The following is a 19,780-nucleotide window of genomic DNA, read 5'->3' as shown; positions in this document are numbered from 1 at the left end:
CATAGAGACCAGTCACAAAGTCATTGGCGTGGAAGAGCGGGAAATGAAGACGTGCATGCGGGAGGTCATAAGGAAAATCGACTCACGTAAATGGCCTGCAAGTCCCCACGGACTCCCCTCAGAGTAGGCTGCTGTGGTGAGGCGCAGCCCCGGCACAAAGGACTGTGCCCCGACCCGTGGAAGAGGAACGGACGCTGCGGCTCCTCGCGCCCACCTGGAGAGTGAGAACGGCCAGGGAAAACTCCCAAGTCCTGCTGTCTCTACAAGGCAGGGAAGTGCTGTCTGATGGCATTACCACCTGCCACCGAAAAACTGAGTTTTCCAGCAGGCAATGCGGGAACACGCGCCTGAGAGTAGACAACTGGAATATGTGAGAGGATGTGTGTGAGTGGGTGAAAAGCAACTTAACCAGTTGTGTAAATAAACTCTTCCATAAGACCTGGCACTGAATTTTGGTATGCAGCAGGAAGCACTCCTCCCACACAAGTCCTTCCTTCAGGTGCTCCTCCACAGCCCTCCAGCCCTGACACTCCCTCTGCAATGAAAGAGTTCCCTGCATCTTCCCTGCAGAGAAGGAGGGACATACTCAGTTGGAGTAGGGAAGAGCATTGTTTAGTGATGTACATTCAGAGATATAGCAAGACTGTGTTTGTAATAACTTCTAGCTCAGGTTCATAGTTCAATAGGAAGAAGGGAGCAGTGAAGCAGCTGCTTTAAGACTGCTGCTCTAAGTGCTGGCACTGAATTCACCTCCAGCTGTGCCTAAGTGGCAGGTTAGCATGCATCATTCGAGCCTTTATATTTGGAATCCACCTCACAGTAGATTTCAAAATAAAACTGAAAATTTGGTGTTTTCTGAGTATTTCATGATTAAGAAAACTAATCAATCAAAAATCCTGGTAGATACGAACAGCACATAAACAAGCAGAAGAACAATTTAAGATGCCTAAAGCATGCGTTCATTTTTAGTATTATTTTCCTATCACAGGAAACTACTGACTCATGTAACTTAAAAACATATTTAAATCCCCAGTAGCCTTCACATGGGTGTCAAGAGAGAAAGAGAAAAAGAGGCAAGAAAGGGAAGATATGAAAGGCGGGGGGGGAAGAGGTAAGAATGGAGATATGCTTCTGACATTTGCTAGATTCAGCCCTAAACACCCAAATGAGGGGAATCTGCCATTTGTGAGGTGTTACTGCCTTTCCCTACTGACTGTGCTATAAATAGGGCCCTGTTTAAGAAGTGCCTCTCATTGGTAAGCAAAGTAAAAGCTGCACTCATTACCTACACACCAGCTGTGAGACTGACTCAGAAACATGTTACTCAAATCGACTTGAAATAAAGACAACCGCCACTTGCAATTAAACTCCCTTCCCTCAATAAACTAAGCTGAAAAGCTTGGAAAAAATGTACAGCACCGTGACAATGAAACAATATTTTTCTGATGAAAAGATAGATTCCACAATGTCAACCCCCTCCAGGAATCACCTCTGCTCAGTTCCATATGCCCCTGTAACCTGAAGAGTGAGCATTGCAGCCTCCAGATGCACTACCAGTGACACAATCCCGCAGCTGCGGTGACAACATTCATAGGGACGGAGACAACAAGAGTATTTTTCTCACATACAAGAAACACAGACAAATACATAGAAATCACAGTAACATCTTTATTGTTAAAAATGTTTAGATGTCCAGAAGTTTCTGGAGTACTACAGGCCTTCCCTTTGCTTCAGGTACTTTTTTTCATTTTATAATGCATACAAAGACTTTGTTACATACAGGACAGATTTTTTTTGTTAAAGTTCTCTCAAAATTGTTTCTATGTTCACAGTTTAAAATGTGAAGAGTAATAGAAAATAAAAACCCAAGAGACAAGGCATTCAGCATTCTAATTTAACTTCTCATTGAAAACAATCCTGAAAACCATGTCGGCAGCTCTGTTCTGTGTGCATGGAAACTGAAGCTTCAAGAGAAAAAGATCTTCAGAAAAAGCAAAATAAATCTTTCTTTATAGCACAGCACAGTGTAAAAGAAGTGTGTGCTTGAATTACTGAGCAGTACTCACAAATACGCAACACAGTTTGTTCTCAGATATAAAACCTGACTGACAGGAATGGAATGTGTCATAGAAACACTGCAAAAAGATTACAGAATTGGATGACAAGGGCAAATGCTTCATTTATACTAAAAATATGAATTACTGGCTGCACATGCCAACTGAGGTAATCAGAACCGGTTATTAGCCCGTCTGCATGTGTGAAAGCATCATTACTCAAGTTCACGCAGAAACACTTTACAACCAAAAACTCTGATACTGACATTTAGATGCTTTCTTTGGTAAACTTGAGCATACTTACAAACTGTATTTACTCTCAAAGTCATTTATGTACTTTCCCATTCCCTTCTCTATTATTCTGAATAGAGCTTCACACCAGAAATTGCAGAAAGCCATGGAACTTAATTATGCTTAATGAAATAGCATAAGCAGTTCCTCAGTAGAAGCTGATGGATGAAGTAACGCTTCAGATGAAACATCTTTCTCACTACCTTCCCTAACACTGCATTTAGGGTAAAGAGTATGGAACATTTCTGATGCAAAGGCCAGCCACCAGAGTATGCAGCTGACGTGTTCTCATCAGGGCTGAAACAACTCGGGTATGCTCAGCACAGGTTCTGCATCAGATGGGAATGAGCTTTCTGTGGCAGTGTCCAAAAACTGAAGAGGAAGAATCACTAGTGGTTCAAGGGTCAGGACTACCCTGGGACCCCTTGGCCAGGGCTGAGTTCACATGCTACATATGTTCTGACAACTAGTGTCCTTCATTAGCTGACACTTACCTTTACATTATAGTTAGTAACACATCTAAAAGAAAGGCATCTATAGAATTATTTCCTAAGTGAAAGAGTGCTGGAAAATCACCTGGACAAAAACTCTAGAAGTAGAAGCTGGCTTTTTACTGTGTGCCCTATTGATGCTGAGTCTAAGTGTCTTTTTTTTTGTTTTGTTTTGGTTAGGCATTAAATTCTACCAATTAAATTCTACCACTGGGATTTGTTTCTCTTACTACTTTCAGGTACCTCAAGAGAGCCTAGTCTGAGGGATATGGTATATATAAAACAGGAAATGGAAAGGAAAACTGTTATAGTCAGAAAGGGCAGAGGGTTGTGAAAATATTCTCTTTTTTTTTTTTTTTTTAATTAAAAAAGCCCAAGTCACTACAACTGGAAGGACCAGTCAGCCTAGGCATGGCACCAGCGAGCCCATTGTCTGCTCTACTTTGGACTCCAAGCCTCAAGCAATGCTTAGGCACAGCAACATCCTTACATACAGCAGACTCTGTATGATCTGCTTAGAGGATGCAATTTCTGAATTGGATCTTCTAAAAAGCATGCAATTAGGGAAAAAAAACTGACCGCTGGAGAGAAAACCTCAGTATCCAAAGTCCTTCCATACTTTTCAGCATGGGACCTCGATCTGACTGCAGCTGTGCACATGATTTAGAAACAAAACAAACAAAAAAAAACCAACCACACCCACACAAACAAGATACCTAACAAGGCACTAAAGAAATTTAATCTTCTTGAAGGCAAAGCTGATTTATCAGGCCTTGATTGGCTCTTTTCCATATTCATATGCAACAGTAAATAAGAAATGTAGGATCCGTTTAGCACTCAGAAAGCATTAATCCACACTCACATCTGAGTAGACAAAACAGACTGAGGTAAAAGGCACCGCCTTCAAAGTTACCAAACGGAACTGGGGAGCTCACACATGTGTGTAATTGCAACTGCTGCGAGGATTTAGCATCAATCGGACACTGCAATGCAATTTTTTTTTTTTATAATGCACTTCATAGCTGACATTTTAGTTCTGTCAGTTCTTATATTCAATCTGACAAACATGGATCTGATTTGAGAGGGTAAGGCTTCCCACTTCAAGAATTTTCCAGCATTTCCACTTTGTTTTCATCGAGTACAAAGGGAGAAGAGAACTCTTTGTTCTTCATGTACACCTCCAGACCCTGAGAAGGTGTGAGAACAGTATTGTTAGGCTGTAAATACACTATCTCAAGTCCTCAAGGAATGACTGGCAAAGGTCAGGGACAGCCAGCAGTAACAGCTTCCCCAGTGACAGAAAGCGTTTCCGGGGTTCAAGAAGCAGAGGTGCTAAGGAACCGTAAAACCTCATTTCAGAAACAAGCTTCTTGGGGGGGCAGCATGGGAAGGTGTGTCCTTAACTGACATTAGAATAATCCTGGCAAAGAAAAGTTACATTACCTTGTTTTCATTTTGTTCTGACAACCTTTTGATTGCAATGAGTTCACCACCTGCACATATTGAGGAACACATCTAGTGCAGATAGCTGGGTTGCAAGTTAACACATGTGGAAACATAGCAAACAGCGCTCACAAATTCTCTTGATATCTACTAATTTTTCACCCTGTCCATCCAACACAGGGAAACATCTATTCTCATTACTAAATGGAAGCAGGTTTCTCAGGATCAATTCTTTTCAGAAGGACAAACTTGGGCAATGGCTTCCCTAAAGCAAACATACATAGCGTATTTCTCAGTCAGGATTCACTTAGTCTGGGATACGGGCACAAAGGAGCACGGAACCCACGGATTTTCTAATTTGGATATTCTGCACTTCTCATTAAGATCTCAAAGTGCTCATGAGTCTTAATGAAGCTGCAGCCTTGTTGCAAATCTCATTTTACAGATGGCTAAAACTAGGAGTGAACAAACTGCTGAAGAGTAAAACATAATGGAACCACATGATAGTTACACAGAGCCCAAGTCCCTGTTTCCTTGATCTTACCACTTCTCAGCAAGCCCAGGCTAAAGAAAACACCTGTATTTGGAAGGAAATCAGATGCATACCTGCACACTCTTAAAAATGCCTCCTTAGATAGTTATTCTCACCTCTCCAAAGTAAGAGACTAATGGAGAAATCTCACACACAGCCGGAGGATCTTCAGTTCCTGAGAGACTGATGAAGAGAGCACAGGATTAACTTCCTGCCATGATGAAAAAACAGTGCATCTTCTTCAAAAGATTGTCCAGAATAGGATATCCAGAAGGATAAGACATTTGTTACAGTCACATGCACCAGACATTATGTGAAAACAAAGTGTGAAAATAAAAAGGAATTAGCAGGTCCCAAATATTATTCAGCAAAACCAAAACACCCTTTTTCTAGAGATGCTTTTCAAGTAAAATGAACAACTCGTGGGTTTATTGAACTATGAGTTGATGAAGTAATGGCCCCATAGAGTAACAGCAGCTTTTCATTACATATGATACAGGAAGGTATCTGAACTGGTAATCGCTCTAACAACCAAGGGCCAACTCATTAGCCCAAGAACAGAGATCTGACAGAGAGAATGCCCAGAGCCCCGTGTGCTAACTACTTGGAGCACCCACAGTCATAAGAGGAGCAGGAACTGTACTGGACATCAACCTGCACATCCAGAGAGGAGCAGCTGTACAAAAATCATACTGAGCCACACTGTGACTACACTAATTCCTGGCTTTGGAGAGCCCAGGGTGTGCCATTGGCCAGCTGACATGGCTGAGCACTTCCAGCAGAGAAGCTGCAGAGGAGTTCACAGATTTATACCTGAGTTTTTCTGGTATCCTGCAACCATTTTCATCCACAAATTTGGCCCCAGCCTTGAGAGCCCAGCGGTAATGCTGGGCCAGGAGGGCTTGCCGAGCAGTGGTAGGAGTATCTTTGTCTGCTGTGTCTGCATTTTTTAGTGGAGAGAACTCCTCTTCTCTCAGAACTTCAAATGCCACAAAATTCCTACCAGCAAAGGGAAGAAAACAATGGTCATGAAAACCAGAGCTAGTCATCAACCTCACTAATGCAACAACAACATTCATGGGGAAAGGCTCATATACATTTTTGGGAGAAGCACTGTATGCAGCCCGAGGCAGTCAAGCCAAGGGAAACCCACCGCCCATCTGAAGAGCCAAGGAGCACCAGGACTGTAGAATGGAAAAACACAAGAAGCCTTGTCTCTTTGAGAACATAACAGCAGCTTCCCAACCTACTGAAGCTGTGCTCAGGGGAGAGAAAAAGCAACAGTTCTGCAGAGATGCCATAGAAACGTCTTTAGGCCATGGGAGGTTTTGGACAAGACAGCTCAGAGCACAGCGGGATGGAGAGCACAGCACTGTCCAGAGCTTGGGCACAGCACGAGCGGTGCACTCACTGCAGAGCACCCCACTATGCTCCAAGAAATGCTCCGTGTTTGGGAGTCTGTAGGTAAGGACCAACTCAGGACACCGGTTCCCAGGGACAAACAAGCAACAGGGGAGGCCTCACAGCTGAACACGAAATACAGCTGTTTACCAGAATGGGAATGCAAATTAAAAAGCCCCACAGCAACATCTGTGCATTTCTGTGCTTTGTACGTGAAGCACAGCTGCCAAAGTGGTTTTGAGCTGCTAAAAAAGCACAAGGAATCACTGCTTGCAAATGAGTCCTGTCAAAGCTCAGAACTCAGCAGCATTCCCATCACCCTGATTTTGTATTTAGTTTGATACTACTTGATCTAACGCATGTCAGGAAACAGAGACTGGTCCTTGAGCTATCTATTCTAAAAGAAATAATATAAAAGGAGAAATACTATCCCCCAAACAAAGATAATTCAGTTTGCCTGAGGTCTCTCTTTGGCATTTATTTAAGCCTAAAACAGAATCTTCACTGCTGAATTTGAAACCTTGGAAAAATAGATTTTATAACAACACTTATGCTTAATTCCTAAAATCCTACGTTCCCTAGACACAAGTACCCCTGACTATGTATGTCACAGCACTCCCAGCTACGTTGCAGAGCTTGGAAAGTGAATGCTGATGGTTCCACTTGGCCTCACGGTACTTAAATAAACTGTTTTCCGAGCACAAAGGGCGCAAACTGAGCCCTGGCTTAACAACCCCCAAGAATGTAACCAGAGCTTCAGTTGCCATGGAAGCTACAATGCTGAAAGACCCAATTTTTCTAAGTCTGAATACTCCAATATGGCCTGCATTGGCTTTGCACTCATTTTTTCCCAGGCTGGCAGAGGCCAGGCCAGCCAACACATCCTCAGCAGGATGACCAGTCTGGGAGCAGGATTGGCGCAAGCACCGAGCGCCTTGTGAGCTCCCCTTAGAGCCTGCGGTGTTACTGTCCGATTGGAGCTGGGCATAGATCCAACTACATTCCTAACAAGCCACCCGCAAACCATGTGCTCTCTGGGATGACTCGTTTCAACCTACAGTCATTCAAACAAACACTGAGAAGCAGAGGGGAAAAGTAAAATGATGTCTGTCACTAACTTAGAGAACTGGAACACATCAAACACAAACTTCTCCAGCTTTATCCCGTTTGGTTTTAGTGGTTTTACCAGATTTCCCTCCTTGTCAATGTAGGGTACCTTCTTTATGGCTACATGATGCTTCAGCTGTGATTCCCATTTCCTGCAAAAGGAGAATAAACCATTTTATTTAGTTCAAGCCCACTTAGAAAAAAAAGCAGTACACTTGAGGGAAGCTGATAGCTCGTTACTGCTCTAGATCAACTTCCAGCTGTTTGTGGGTGTTGCTCCCTCCCAGGTCACATCCAGGAAACACTTCCCTGAACAGAGCAGCCTGGACATGGGCTCTCTTTGCACCACTTGGGACATGACAGTCAGAGGAGAGGGAGAACTTTGCATCAAGCTGAAACTGCAGGGAGAGGTTACAAAAAAAAAAGAGGCAACCCAAATTGTTACCTGATGGGGATGAAAACAGAGGAGAGCAGATCCCTCACCCAAGGGTGGCTCAAGCTCTTTAGGAAGGTTGTACAGCTGCTCACTGAATACCCAGTATCACATCCCCATTCCCCAACACTGAGGTGCAGAGTCCACCCGCAACTTCACCCTCTCCCACAAACTCTGTTGTTCCAAGAGTTGGCATGGCTGACATTCCCACTGGAAATCCATGGTAAAAGGCTGCATCACTGGCCACACTGCAGCCTGCACAGCTGCTCAGCCTTGAAGGCCCAGGAAGATCATGCACCAGTATATCTCAATTGACTTAGTTACAGTGAACCTGGCAACCCCTTCCTTGGGTAGGGCCTGGAGAGCATGATGGAGCTGTCAGAAGGGGGACTTGGGTGTTTGAAACTGTTTGGAAGAGAGAGGAGGTAAAAGGCAACACAGGGGATAACCAGAACAGAAATTACAGAGTGGGAAACAGCAACACTCAGTCTTGGGGGCATTTCTGGGCTGCACAGCTACCTACAAGGTCTGCTGGGACTTACTGGGCCACTAATTCCAGGAACTCAACAGTGAAGAAGTGGTTACAGATGTTGCCAGCACTGAACATCAGTCCCCCCTCAGGGCGCTGCTGCTGTGCAGTCTCCAGGCTGATCTCACTGTACTCCACCACCTGGTACACCCCATCCACACAGCACACCACCCCAACAGGCTCCGTGGGGTAGGCCTTCTCCACTACCTGCAGCCACAGAACACAGGTTTATGACAAAGAGGAAGAAAATCCCAGGACTACTTCAACTCCCAAGTACAAACAATCCCATGGGACTGTTGCCTGCTGATCCTCCAGCACCTCGGGGCTATGTAAGGGGCACAGAGCACATTTTGCCTGACAATTCAACATAAACCCCAGTACTCAATCACTTAATATGACAGTTTCTCAGAAGACAAACCAGTTAAAAGCAATTGGCATACTGGGGGGCCCTTTTCTTATCAAGGACTAGGATCTGGCATTAAATAGTTTGCAGCTATTAGCCTTCAACTCCCCATTTGCCTGAACAGTGCTGATGACTCAAGTAACATAAATTTCTCTTCAGACAGCTGCTGCTTAAGTTAACAAAATCCAGGCTGTTAAAGCTTTCCCCTTCTTCTACAGCAGAGCGTAAGCAATGCCTCCATTAGACTTAAAGGTGCATTTATAAAACACAACCCAGTCCAAGTCTATGGCTTCTAGACAGACCAAGTGCCTTTGTAGAAAGGGCTGGGTGTAGAGATGAAGCAATTCCAGAGTGTAGTTTCCTGTGCAGCTATAGTCCCTGCTCTAATTGAAGTTTATTTTCCACAGTACTCTGGGAAGAACAGAGGACACCCACAGGTAGGGATTTGAAATGCAGTGCAGGCAGCAAATAACTCTAAATCTGCTCAGAGTGAGCTGTTGATGGGCAAAGGGTTGAACACCGCAGGCCATGTAAGCTCCCCACAGCTTCCAAGTATCATCAGATCCAAACTCCCTGACGGAAACCAGCCCAGTGTTAGCACTGCTTCACCTTTGCACCGCAGTCTGCCCCTTTGGAAATACAGAAACCTATGAAGACTGGATCTGCCATTTTCACGAGGATATTGTCCACACAATATACATGGACATACTGGATTCCACGCTGCTTCATATCATCCAAGATCTTATTATCCATCAAAGCACGGTATAAGCCACCATTGCCATCTATAAAGCAAGAGAAAAGAGATAGTCTTGGCTCATTAGCAACTTTGGGGTGGGTTTTTTTGTAGCAACAGAGCAAAAGCAGAAAGTACTGAATAAACATTCTTGAACAGAAGAGTAGGGAATGCTTTCTAGCTAAGAGCCAGTGATACCAGGTTTTATGTCCAGCTCTGCTACACAGCTCAGCAGAACATGCTGAACATGCACAAGCATGTTCTTCTTTTCATCCCAGTTCTCTCACTTGAATACTGGGACCATGGGGACTGAGCAGCATTATGAGACTTTATGAAGGCTAGCAAGATCCTCAGAGGGAGAATACTAAAGGCCAAATCTATGCAGAGGGTGGGAAAAGTCTTTTACACTTCTCCTCCAGTACAGGGTGAAAGCATATTTATTCTCTTTCTTGGAGAAAGATTAAAATAAATCTTATTCTCTGTTCATCTTTCCCCCCACAACTTCTCAATGCCTTTTTAAAGGCTTGAACTGCAGCTGTACAAAAGACACCTGCACATTTATCACAGATCACCCATTTACAGTTCCTCCTGGGATGCCCCTGTCAGCTCAGGAGAACCACTCTGCAGCTGCAACGCAGTCTCAACTGGGCTGACATCGCCAAGTCTCTTACCATGTCTAGGTTAAAAGAACATGACAAGGTAAGACATTGCTGTCATTTTGAAAAGAGTTAATCCTGCTACTTTCCTACCCATTTCCAGCTATCAGCCTTGAGCTCCTGACCTTCATCAAAGAAAGCAGCACCCCACACATCGCAGAGAGACCTCTGCTAATGCACCTTTTCCCTACACTACAGTCACAGTACTCCTGATCCTGCCAACACTCCCAGACTTGGATAAAAAACCATGTGCTGTGGTCAAATCTCCAGCACGGACTAAACAGATGTATGCTCCTGATTACCAGCCTGAAACATTAGCAGAACCTTTCCACATTAACTGGAAGCATTAACCCTGACCCCCAAAGCCTGCTCATGTGCCTGGGCTGGCTGATGGCCCATAGCAACTATCAACATACACTGCAGTATGGAAGCGCAAACAGCAGGTACCTGGAGCCATGGCTATTTTCCCCTTCTCCTCCAAGATGGCCTTCCCATCAAAAGTGACAGCAGGCAGCATCCTCTGCTCAAACATGACAACGTTGCATCTATCCAAGTTGAAGTAGTTGTGTTGCACAAAAAACTCTTCTGTTGGTCCCAGTGTGAACTCACTGGTCATGATGTACCTGTGCAGGAATGGGGGCTGGGCAATGAGAAAGAACAACACAAGCAAAAGGCACAACTACAAACCGAACACAAAAGAGAGGAATCCCAGGAGTGTGAAATGAGAGACGTGGCAGCATCCTGAGGTGAGCAACTGCACATGAGAGCTCTCCTCCTGAACTCATCCTGCAGTAAGGCTGCATGGGGTCCTATGACCGTATCAGGGTATGATCCTACCCTGGTCTAGCTCCAGCCATGACAGAAGAGCTTTGCCCTAAATGGGAACAACATCTGGATGAGCTGGAAAACAAGACAAAGGACAGAAAACAACCTCATTCACTCTAGATTCATACTGATGTTAAATGTGTATAGAGACCCTGACCATTTCACTCTGCCAGCACCTCTTCAGTGCCAAGACGAACAGCAGTATTTCCTTTGGCTGCATGGCTTGTTTTTGTTGCGAGTTTTTCTATTTCCTCCTTTCCTTTCAGCTCCGTATTGCTTCTGTCTCTTCCTCCACTATCCTGCTTCACTACTGTCTAAAAGCCATCTTCATCATCTACCTGTCAAACACTTCAACAACTATCAGTATAGGAATACAGGGTCCTCTGTCAGCATGAGGAAACAACACAAGAGAGCCTGGCTCTCAATTCCCAGTCCCCAGTTTACATCTCCATAGCATAGCATCGCCTAGGCCCAGGTGTACTGGAGCAGCAAACTGATTCAACTGCCTCCTCAGCCCCAGGAGGGGAACTGGAAACAGATGTGGCATCTTGCAAATAATACTTCCTGACTTCCAGCAGCACGAGGGATGATACATTTGCAATTCAGGTCCTGTATACAAGGCTTCAGGAAGAAGCACAATATGGACTCACCTTCCATGAGGAAACAATGTATGAATCAACTTGGACCTCAAATTTGTAAAACAATGTGGCAACCCGAAGCCCTCTGACACCTGCTCTTTCACTGCCAAAACCCTGACTCAGACCAGACACTGATTTCATAAGGGTATTTCTACATAGTCTTCATAGTCTGACAAAGAACGTTTAGCAGAAACCATTTCCAGACACGTCTGCAGTGCCTTCCTCTCACCCACCACATCCCATAGGGAATTCACATTTTGCACTTTGCCCAGAGCTCATCTCTTTTGAAAGCCAGGAGCAGCCGGCAGAACTGGCAGCTGTAAACAGTGACAGCAGGAGGTGGCCTGAACACAAAGGAAGAGGTTTTTTTGCAGAGATTAAGGACAAGGGCAAGAAGAAAGGCTTGGAAGGCAAGCTCTAGGTTGTCCTCCACGCAGGAACCAGAGAAAACAGAAATGGATGAAACTGAAAAGTGCCATTTACAGTGTTGCCAGTAGCTGCTTAGAAAGCCAGCAAGGTAGAGCAGTTAGGGTTGTGGTCAGTGATACAAAGGCAGTACTCAATCCCTCAGGTGTGCAGACATGGACCTGCCATCTCCCATCCCTCTGCACTCTCCTTCAGCCACTGCCATCGAAAATCCTGCCAACAAAAGGCTCCCCTCAACCTGTCCTTGTACGGCACCCAGATCAGTGCTTCTTGAAGACAACATGGGCAAGACTGGAATGCACAGAGCCCAGCACAGCAGGTCTGGCCTTAGGTCACCTACCAGGGAATGGCACACTTGCAGTGGTGTCTCTTGCCAGCAAGCTGCTCCACTTTGCGGATTCTTTCTGCTTGGATCTGATACAAGTTCTTGCCGCTGGGCAACCCCACGTTGTACATGCCCTTGGGGTAGCTGACTCCCAGGCGGGTTCCTTGTCCTCCAGCCAGGAGCAGCACTGCCACCTTGTTCTGTGAGATCTGACGTAAACCTGTACAGGAAAAGAAGCCCAAGGGAACATAAGAACCTCCAAAGCAATCAACACCCCATCTGCTTCTCCTGAGCCTTTCTGCAGAGCTCGGACAACAGCCAGGAGCTGCCAGTTCAACGTTGGTAGCTCAGAGAGAAATATGCCACTGCACACACAGGAGAAAATTCACTTCACCTTTTGAATGCAGCAGTTTCCTCACCTAAAGCAACAATTGGTGCAAACCTAGACAACAGCCATGAGCTGCAACTTAGCAGATTCAAATTAGGATATAAAATCTTTACTAGGGAGGTAGTGCATCACTAGAAAAGACATCCAGAGAGGAAGGAATGTCCCCTAAGGTTTTCAAGGCTTACTTCAGTAAGGCTTTAGCTGACCTGGCTTCAGGCTGTTAGGAGTAGCTCTGTTCCAAATGGGGGTTGGACTAGAGACCTCCAGAGGTCCCTTATCATTTCTATACCCCAAAGAAGCCAAGTTCCATCATCTTGAGTAAAGCAGGAGGGTTTCTGGAATCCGGCTTCAACAATTATCTGTACCTGTGCTCCAGCTTCAGTGGAAGCTGAACACAGCTGCAGTCAGGGCTAGTAATACAGCCAAGACTGCAGGAGCTACAACTTCCACGATCTAACTGAAACCAGTATCAGTGCTCCTGACAAACCAGGGAAGTTTGGAGAACCTGGGGAAGAACCAGAGCACATAATAAACACTCAGCTCAGTCTCAGACTTTGGTCCCTGCCTTCTCCAAAGTCAGCATCACAATAATAACTGACAACTGTGAGAAAGATTTTTCATTAGGGAACACTTTGAGTTTCTCTGGGAATGCAAGGAACATTGGGCTTGCCCACATCAGAAGCCACAGCTCTGCTGCAGTAGCTATCAGTGGCCTTCTGCCACTGCACAGCACTGAACTGCCAATGCTCCTGCAGCCAAGGACAGCCTGTGGAGCACCTCAGCCTTCAGCAAACACCCCACAGGCTAAAACACTCCTGATTTGGACTGAAAGGTATGGAGACCAAAGAAATTAAATTTTAAAAAACCGCCAGGATTTGGCTTATGCTAATCTTTAAATAATGGGCTGTTTAAATGAACAATAGAGCAAAAATATCAATTGCTGTTTTAACAACCTGGCCTGATTTTAGTTCTGTTAAAAAATGCAGCTTCCAGCAATTTTTTCAGCAAAGACTTAAGTTGTCCATGACATTGCAATAACACAATTCCCCTTCCCACGCTTACAAGTTTCAGTCTTAACCACAGCAGTAACACAAGTCCTTCTCCCTAAACACACCCCTTCCAAAAAGGCTGCTAGTGTCCAGGCACACAGGGAGCCAGTTCCACAGCCATGGTTCTGCTGTAGAGAAGCCTCTGGGGCCACAGGGCCACAGGAGTGAGAGCTGAAAGCCACTTCTGGCGATCTTCAATCCTCCAAGTGGAATTAGGAGAGCTCCCAAAGAAGAAACCAGTGTGTGGAGATCTTGGGATTTCAATGCTTCAGGAGGTCCTTGGATAGCAGGGGAAGCTTCAATTGGTTTAAATTGGTAATGTAAAAGACATGGAGACGGGGTGAGCTGCATGGTGATGCAAATAAGACATCCGGCATTTCACAACAAACCACAAGCAATAAACAGGTCCTCTGTGCCTCCACTGAGCTGCCCATGAGACTCAAAGGACAGAGCAGAAGGTCTCAGGTAAGTATGGTGTAAGTAATCATGGTGTAAGTAATACACCATGAGTACTTGTCCCAGTCCCATCACATGGTTTTCCTGTGTGCTCAACTGTTTGCCAACGCAGGGCACCACTGCAGAAGAAGGGAAAGAGCTGAGTGGAGAGACACCAGAGCATGGCTCCAAACTGTCTCATGCCCTGGCTCGGGTGGTGCCTGTTTCCCTATGGGGATCCAGCACAGAAAGAATTTATGGAGGGGGAAAAAAAAAGAAACCTTAAAAAGTTGCCCTGTGGGACACTTCCAGACTGTTCTGCCCCATCCCTGGAAATGCTCAAGGCTAGGCTGGACAGGGCCCTGAGCAACCTCACATAGTGGGTGGCATCCACACCCATGGCAGGAGAGCTAGAACAAGATAATCTTGTCTTTAACATCCCTTCCAACCCAAACCATTCTGTGATTCTGTGAAACGGACAATTAAAACATTTTTTAATAATTATTTTTACTTAAAATAATCTATAACTGAAACTTGAGCTAAAGTATTTCACAGCAATTTCAGCCAAAGCTGCTTGAAGCCTAAGCTCAGCATTTGCTGGTCTCAGTTGCTGCAGCATGGGGGGTTCTGCTTTGGGGTGCAATTGAGATTCACCCACCAGTGGAACAAGTGCAACACTTGCACTGCTGCATCTCCCCCCTGCACTGCCAGCCTCATACATTCAGGTTCTGATGCAACAGACCACATCTTATAGATCCCAAATTCGACGCTTCTGCAGAGCAGCAGATTGTGGCCAAGGTCATCACTCACATGACACCCTAAACACTGTACTGGGAAAGTCAAGGAGGTCCCCACTCTATCCCACAGCATCAAGGAACTATAATTCTTAGCCACAGCTCACAGGTGCCATATCTGGCATCACCCCACTGAAATGCAGATGCCCACAGGAGATAGCAGCTCTCCGAAGTTTTCCACGCAGTGACGAGGGGATGGGACCTACCCAAGGGGGAGGTGGCATCTCACACCCATCTCCTGGAGGGGCCTTTCACTGCAGGGACTGAAACCTCAACTTCAGCAGGATAAAATCAAGCCCAAAGCAACATCACTGATAACATCAGTGATGTTGCTTTTTTTACAATCCAGCAGACTGACAGGGCCAGATCCCAGGAGGGCTCCCCATAGTGCACATGAACAACTCGGACAGGGGAGTGCATCCCACCATTTATGGCATTCTCAGTATTTATGGTACAACCCTACAACCCAGACAGTTTTTCAAAGTTCTGATCTTAGGTCACAATGAAAACAAATAACCCCATAAATTTCAGTAAGTAGCTCTGCTCTGACTTCCCAACTGTGAAATTACCAATATTCACAACTGAAGTTCATAATAACTGACTCATATGGCTGCAATGAGATCTATCCCCTTAAAAAAAATCCACCTTATTTTCTGCAGCATATGAAATACAAACAGCTCAACTAAAGAGAAAATGTGTTGGCTGCTGAGATACCCACCAATGCTGCAGTCAATCCTACTCTGCATAAAAAGTAAAAAAACAAAAATAGGTTTTGTAGGAGGAACAGACTGGTCTTGCAAGAACTGAGTTCTCTTATTGAACAGGCACATCAGTCCCATTACAACAGCAGTCAGCAAGAGAAGACTTCAGAATTTTCAATACTGCAGAGCAGTCAAGATAACCAAAATGGCTCCTCAAACTCTCTGATGAAATGAGGTACACCTCAACCCATGACCATGACTTAGATTTCTTTAATAAAACACTGACAGAATGCAAAAGTGTTTGTGTCTGTGTTTGATATATACCATCATTCCTAGGGCTGCCTGGAAAATGTGATTGTTAAATGTCAGTGTTTAAGATCTGAAAGGAAATCTGATCGGGCAGTTTTGTTGTCTGAGACACAATAACAAGGGTATTATTTTTTTAACTATTAAAAAGATCTCAGGTGTCCCCAAGACAAGTTTTCAGTTGTCTGGTTCTTTTATCCATAATTTTTTACCATAGAAAAAGGGGAAGAGGGAAGGAGGAGACATCATTTTAGTTGTTCAGTCTTTGGAGGATGCAAAACAATTAAGCAATGCAGATGGCAGGTGTGGGGAGCTCAGACACCTACAGACAGAGTACTGAGCATCTCAGCTCAGGATGATGATGATCCCACAGCCACAGGCTGTACAAGCCATGCAGCCTCAGGGAGACTGAGCAGCAGGTTGGGATGTCTCACCTGCTCCCAGCCTGCTCAACACACTGCAAATAAAGGCCTTTCAGAGCTGCATCCCCTCAGAGACCCATGATCCTGCAAAGCCTGTCCATGACACTGGTTCCACCGGGAAATGCCATGCACGGATGCTGCCACATCTGCAGGGACACACACAGCAATGCCTGGGTTCAGTGGAACGAAGTCTTTGCTCCTGTTGCCCTCTGTCAGGAAATAAAATCCCTCTTCAGCCTTAAACTGGCTCATAAAAACAAACCAAAGGAAACAGAACATCTGTGTATACCCCTTCTGGTAGAAATTCAGGCTGCCTGCAGGGCTGAAGTGGCCTGGAGCCACGGGACTTTGGAGCCAGATGATTAGGGCACAGTGGCAGGATCCCAAACACATTAGACCTGGGCTGCTGCAGGCAGTGCTGGCAATCAGCAAGGCCAGCCCACTCAGGTAGCCTGGTCTTCCTTTCCTTTCCATGCTGTGGCCAGTGGCACAAGGTAGACACATCAGCTCCTCACTTGCCTAGCTGGCTGGGGGACAAGTGACCCAGTTTGATAAAGCTGTTAGTTTAACTGTGGGGCCCTGACCCAGCCCCTTCTGCCTCTAGAGCTCAAAGGATACCTTCCTCCTCACTGTGATGCCCTCAAATAGTCCTGCCAAGATGCACTTGGGGGTGTGGGCAGATGAGAAGCTCAACATGCCCTGACCAAGTGCACTGGCACCCAGAAAGCCCCTGTGCCCTGGCTGATACCACAAGGGGCAGCAGGTGAGAAGGGGGAATTCTCTGCCCTGCTCAGGTGAGAACCCACCTGCAGTGCCACCTTCAGCTCTGCGGTTGTCAGCATGAGGACACAGAGTTGCTGGAAGGAGTCCAGAGGAGGCCACGGAGCTGCTCCAAGGACTGGAGCCCCTCTGCTCTGGAGCCAGCCTGGGAGAACTCAGGGCATTCACCTGGAGAAGACAAGGATCCAGGGAGACCTCTGAGCCCCTTGCACTGCCTAATAGGGCTCCAGGAGAGCGGGAGAGGGACTTAGGACAAGGGATGGAGGGGCAGGACACAGAGAATGGCTTCCCACTGCCAGAGGGCAAGGATAGGTGGGATATTGGGAAGGAAGTGTTCCCCGTGAGGGTGGCGAGGCCCTGCCACAGGTCACCCAGAGAGGCTGTGGCTTCTCCTCTAGACCTCTGCTCTACAGTGGCCACAGTCCTGTGGCTGGCATGAGGTGTGTCTGACAGGACTTCCCTGGAAGTGTCCAAGGAGAGGTTGGACAGGGCTTGGAGCAACCTGGAACAGTGGAAGGTGTCCCTGCCCATGGCAGGGGGTGGAATGAGATGGTCTTTAAGGTCCCTTCTAACCTCAACCATTCTGGGATTCTGTGATTTACTGTACCAACTTATGTTCCCTCCATCACCACTCAGCCCCATGAGTAGAGTCTGACACAGCAGAAAAGCTCCTCTGCCCTGTGACCCTCATGCTTCTTTATAGAAACATATAGAAGCTTGAAACATATAGAAGCTTTGAAAATTTGACTCCCCTGCCCACACATTCTCATCTCTTTACTAGCAACATTGGGCCAAGGCTGTGCAGCCACTTGTCAAAATTTAGACAAGTATCTCTATAAGCACAGGTGGGTTTTCCTGGCTTTCTTTTTTTAATTAAGATTATTTTTTAACAGTGCTGTTATATTTTATAAAGGAAGATCCAAGATGAGCCCTTATAAATAAGTAAGAGTGTGCACTTAGAAAAAAGCACAGGACATCCATGTAAGATTTACATGCTGTGGAAGAGCACATCCCGCCACCAGGTCTCCCATTACCCCTACCTTTCACACACCCGCACCTACCAGGCTCCAAAAACCATCGATTATGGACTTTCCTGGGCTTCTTTCATCCACTCTGCTCCCAAATCCCACCAGCCTCCTGCTGCACATGACACAGCATGGATGGGAATCAGCACCTGAGACCGGCCTTTGCACCTGTTGGTAGGCTGGGAGCTCATCCTCCCATGAAGGCAGCTACCCAGCTCAGCAGCAATGAAAACCACCCCCCTTGCTCCCACGCTCCCCAGGGACTCAGTCATAGAATGGTTTGGGTTGCAAGGGACCTTAAAGACCATCTCTTTCCACCACCTGCCATGGGCAAAAATACCCTCCACTATCCCAGGTTGCTTCAAAACCCATCCAACCTGGCCCTGAACAGTTCCAGGGATGGGGCAGCCACAGCTTTTCTGGGTGTGCGCCATGGCCTCATCACTCTCGCAGGGAACGATTACATCCTAGTATCTAATCTAACCCTACCCTCTGTCACTGTGAAGCCATTCCCCCTTGTTCTGTCACTCCAAGCGACTTGTCCAAAGTCCCTCTCCAGTGCTCTTGGTGATCCTTTAAATCCTTTAGTATTACAGATTTTTCATGACACATACTGCAAATCATTTTGACAGAATACCCCCACGCCCTCTAAGCAGTATTTTAAGTGTCATGTCCACTTGTTCTTTAAACACTTCCAGGAATGGTGACTCAAACAACTGCCATGGGCAGCCTATGCCAATGCCTGACCACCTTTTCAGTGAAAAAATTTTCCTCAATATTCAACGTGAATCTCCTCTGACTTGAAGCTCTTTCCTTTTATCCCGTCGCTTGTTAAGTGAGAGGAGAGACTGAGCCCCACCTGGCTATCACTGCCTGTCACAGAATTGTAGAAATCTGATCCTGCCAGGCACGGCCGCGGGGCCTCGGCCGCCGCATTTCATAACCCAGAGTGAAAAGTCGGTGTCTCCCAAAGTTCCAGCCCCAAAGTTCCATGGGCCGAGGACACCGGCAGCCGGCGCTAAGGGCCGGGGTGGAGCCGTGACCCTGCTCCCTCCCTCCTTGCTCTACCCGCCGTCCCTGCGGCTCCCACCCGCCGGCCACCGGCCTCGGCAGCACGCGGTGACAGCGCAAGAGGCGGCTGTGCCCCGGGGCCCCGCGGGGCATAGCTCCTGTCCCGCACCGGCTGGGACGCGGCGGAACTCGGCTGCCCCAGAACGGAAGGGACAGGCGGCCTCGCACCCCGCTCACCTTCCGCCTCCCAACGCTGCAGCGCGGCGGGGCCGCTGCGCCGGGCGCTGCCCAGCAACTCGGCGGGGAGCGGCTCCATCCGGCCGTCCAGGCGCTCGGGCGGGCCGCGCTGGCGGGCCCCGGCCGCCGCCGCCAGCCGGCAGTGCTCGCCCAGCCCCGGCGGCAGCGCCGCCAGCAGCGCTCTGCGCTGCGCCGTGTCCAGTTCGGCCCAGAACCGCAGCAGATGGCCCTGTCCGCACCGCTCCAGCCGCGCCCGCACCTCCTCCGGCGGGTCCATGACGCCGGGAGCCCGGTCTGGGACGTGGAGGGCCCGGGCGGGGCGGTGCCGGGGCGGGGCGGGGCCAG

At 47.0% G+C, this 19,780-nt stretch overlaps 1 protein-coding gene across 1 annotated transcript; it reads right to left on the bottom strand.

Moving 5' to 3' along the window:
- Nucleotides 1-1,648: 1,648 nt before the first annotated feature.
- Nucleotides 1,649-19,750, bottom strand: UAP1L1 (UDP-N-acetylglucosamine pyrophosphorylase 1 like 1). Its single transcript, XM_058853685.1, has 9 exons — nucleotides 19,436-19,750; nucleotides 12,303-12,507; nucleotides 10,521-10,696; nucleotides 9,294-9,466; nucleotides 8,295-8,488; nucleotides 7,331-7,471; nucleotides 5,625-5,810; nucleotides 4,928-4,994; nucleotides 1,649-4,023 (listed from the first exon to the last, which is right to left on the bottom strand). Exons 1-9 carry the CDS (start codon nucleotides 19,710-19,712, stop codon nucleotides 3,937-3,939), a joined length of 1,506 nt encoding a protein of 501 aa, XP_058709668.1. The 5' UTR covers nucleotides 19,713-19,750; the 3' UTR covers nucleotides 1,649-3,936.
- Between the last annotated feature and the right edge of the window lie 30 nt (nucleotides 19,751-19,780).

The sequence above is a fragment of the Poecile atricapillus genome, chromosome 20 (assembly GCF_030490865.1).
Source record: "Poecile atricapillus isolate bPoeAtr1 chromosome 20, bPoeAtr1.hap1, whole genome shotgun sequence".
Taxonomy (NCBI): Eukaryota; Metazoa; Chordata; class Aves; order Passeriformes; family Paridae; genus Poecile; species Poecile atricapillus.
The sequence above is the reverse complement of the archived record's forward strand: the minus strand, read 5'-3'. Positions and strand labels throughout refer to the sequence as shown.

Excerpts from the sequence above, each read along its gene's own strand:
- UAP1L1 (XM_058853685.1), bottom strand. The coding sequence starts at position 19,712 with ATGGACCCGCCGGAGGAGGTGCGGGCGCGGCTGGAGCGGTGCGGACAG. Across the intron at positions 12,508-19,435 it reads GCAGCGTTGGGAGGCGGAAG|GTTTACGTCAGATCTCACAG; the intron begins GTGAGCGGGGTG and ends TTTCCTGTACAG. Across the intron at positions 10,697-12,302 it reads TGCAAGTGTGCCATTCCCTG|GTACATCATGACCAGTGAGT; the intron begins GTAGGTGACCTA and ends ATTCCTGCACAG.